We start from the raw sequence: 2,071 nt of genomic DNA on the forward strand, positions 1-2,071 counted from the left end.
CTTTTAAAACAAACAAGAGTTAATAATGATTCAAGATACTCAGAATAGACTGCTACAAGGCCGCGCAATTCCAAGCCGATTGTGTGAAAAGTTCGCCCAATGAATTTTCAACACATCAGCTCAAATGGGGCAGTTGAAATACTGAAATAAAAAAACCAAACCTAATTCAAGATGGACCTTAATCTACGGGTCCACCTACAAATACATACTTCTCAAATCACATACCCTATCCGAGGTTATTTTGATTCCTTATGCGGGATCACAAGATCCTCATCATAAAGAAATTTTGAACCAAAAAAAAGAAAAAGAAAGAACAGGAATAGAACATAAAATAAATTACACCACTCGACTGTTAATCAGATGGGATAGTATTCCGTAGATCACCAGTTCGAATCGCTCTATAGTATCGCCTTGGACAAGACTCTGCAACCCAGAATGTGAATTAGTCTAGTTAAATCGGGATACCACTTTCTCTTGACAAAAAAAAAATCAAAAATAATAAGATGAGGGCAAATGGAGAGGTTCAAAACTCTCCGAATCGGAGACCGGGGGCATCTGACTGAACAGTGGGCTATGCACGAAAATAGTGGAATCAAAGCCCAGCCCAAGATGTTTCTGACAGTAAGATGAGGCAGGTTCTGTGGTGGGCTCATCTGTGTAGGTGCCACACAGGTGTGTCGAGGGTTCAGCCCAAACCTCACTTGAAAAGGCCGAAGGTAGAGCAGGAAGCTGTTCCGACCCACCAGCATCTCCAGAAGAGTTGGAGTAGTGGTGGGAAGAGTCAAAATGGTGAAGAATACCCTCAGCTGCAGAAACTGAAGGTTGCTGATGATAATGACTTTTTGGACTTGCATATACATCTCCAGGAGTCCCTGAATAGCCATCATAGTAACTACTATACTCCATTTTGGAATGCCCAACTCTTGAATAGAGATAATCCTGACTACCACACTGGGATATTTGCTGATGCTGCTGTTGCTGGTGCTGATGATGAAATTGCAGAACTTCTCCTTCCTGTTGTTGTTGTACTAGGGAGTTAATATGATCATGGTGGTATCCAAAACCGCGAAGATTATTTTGAATGGATCGGTGATTAGGCGCGATGGTTTCCTCGGGGCATATGATGGCTGTGACAGATGAGCCAGGGGGCATGTCTGAGTAGACAAAGTTAGTACGAGCACGAGAGCCCCGCATTGAGCGAGCAGCTTTATCGTAGGCAAGGGCAGCTTCCTCAGCCGTGTCAAACGTCCCAAGCCAATGCCTTTCTTTGGTTGTTGGATCGCGTATCTCCGCGGCAAATCGTCCCCATGGCCTCCTCCTTACTCCCAGGAATTTTACTGCATCTCCACCTGTTTCCTGCTGCATCTTGACTTGGGCTTGCTGCTTCTTTTTGCCACTGCTAGATGATGACATTGATGATAGTGATATGTGTGTGTGGAATATGCAGCTTTCTTCTGTATCAAGACTAAGCTAAGGTGACTGCTACTAGTAGTAGTTGGATTTCTTATAGATGGATGATAGTTGCTTTCTTTTGTTTGTCATAGGGTGCCATTTTATGTAGTCAATGAGTGGATATATATAGTCTTAGACTACTAGGTATCAAATAGGGAGGGAGTTGGAGGATACTAGGGCCATTAGGGGAGAGAAAATGAGAGACTTTTAGCAATTTCAAGTGCTCAAGAGTCCAATTTTTTTTTTTTTTTTACTAATTTTTATCTATTGTGTAATTATTTTTGTCTTGCAAATTGATCATATAACCAGGTGTAAAAAAGGTCGAGTTGGGAAATATCCTGGTCTGCTTTCACATATAGGTTGTAATTTTTTTTTAGAGTAAATCTTATATACACTGATAGTAGATGCACTATTACCATTTGATTCATGACATTCGTGTAAAAGTTGAATTTCAAATTCAAATTTTATATAGTTGTCATTCATCCAACGCTGATAGTATATACACTGTTAGTTTAGGAAAGATTAATCCTTTTTTTATAAAAAAAAAAAAAAAAAAGTTAAATTCTAAAATTTACCCTGAGATGATTAAATTTCCATAATCAACTTTTACAAAATTTAG

At 39.7% G+C, this 2,071-nt stretch overlaps 1 protein-coding gene across 1 annotated transcript; it reads right to left on the reverse strand.

The window, feature by feature from the left end:
• Window positions 1–489: 489 nt before the first annotated feature.
• LOC113776825 (ethylene-responsive transcription factor ABI4-like) lies at window positions 490–1,413 on the reverse strand. Its single transcript, XM_027321882.1, has one exon. It carries the CDS (start codon window positions 1,411–1,413, stop codon window positions 490–492), a length of 924 nt encoding a protein of 307 aa, XP_027177683.1.
• Window positions 1,414–2,071: the final 658 nt, after the last annotated feature.

This window comes from Coffea eugenioides, chromosome 7, assembly GCF_003713205.1.
Source record: "Coffea eugenioides isolate CCC68of chromosome 7, Ceug_1.0, whole genome shotgun sequence".
Classification (NCBI taxonomy): Eukaryota; Viridiplantae; Streptophyta; class Magnoliopsida; order Gentianales; family Rubiaceae; genus Coffea; species Coffea eugenioides.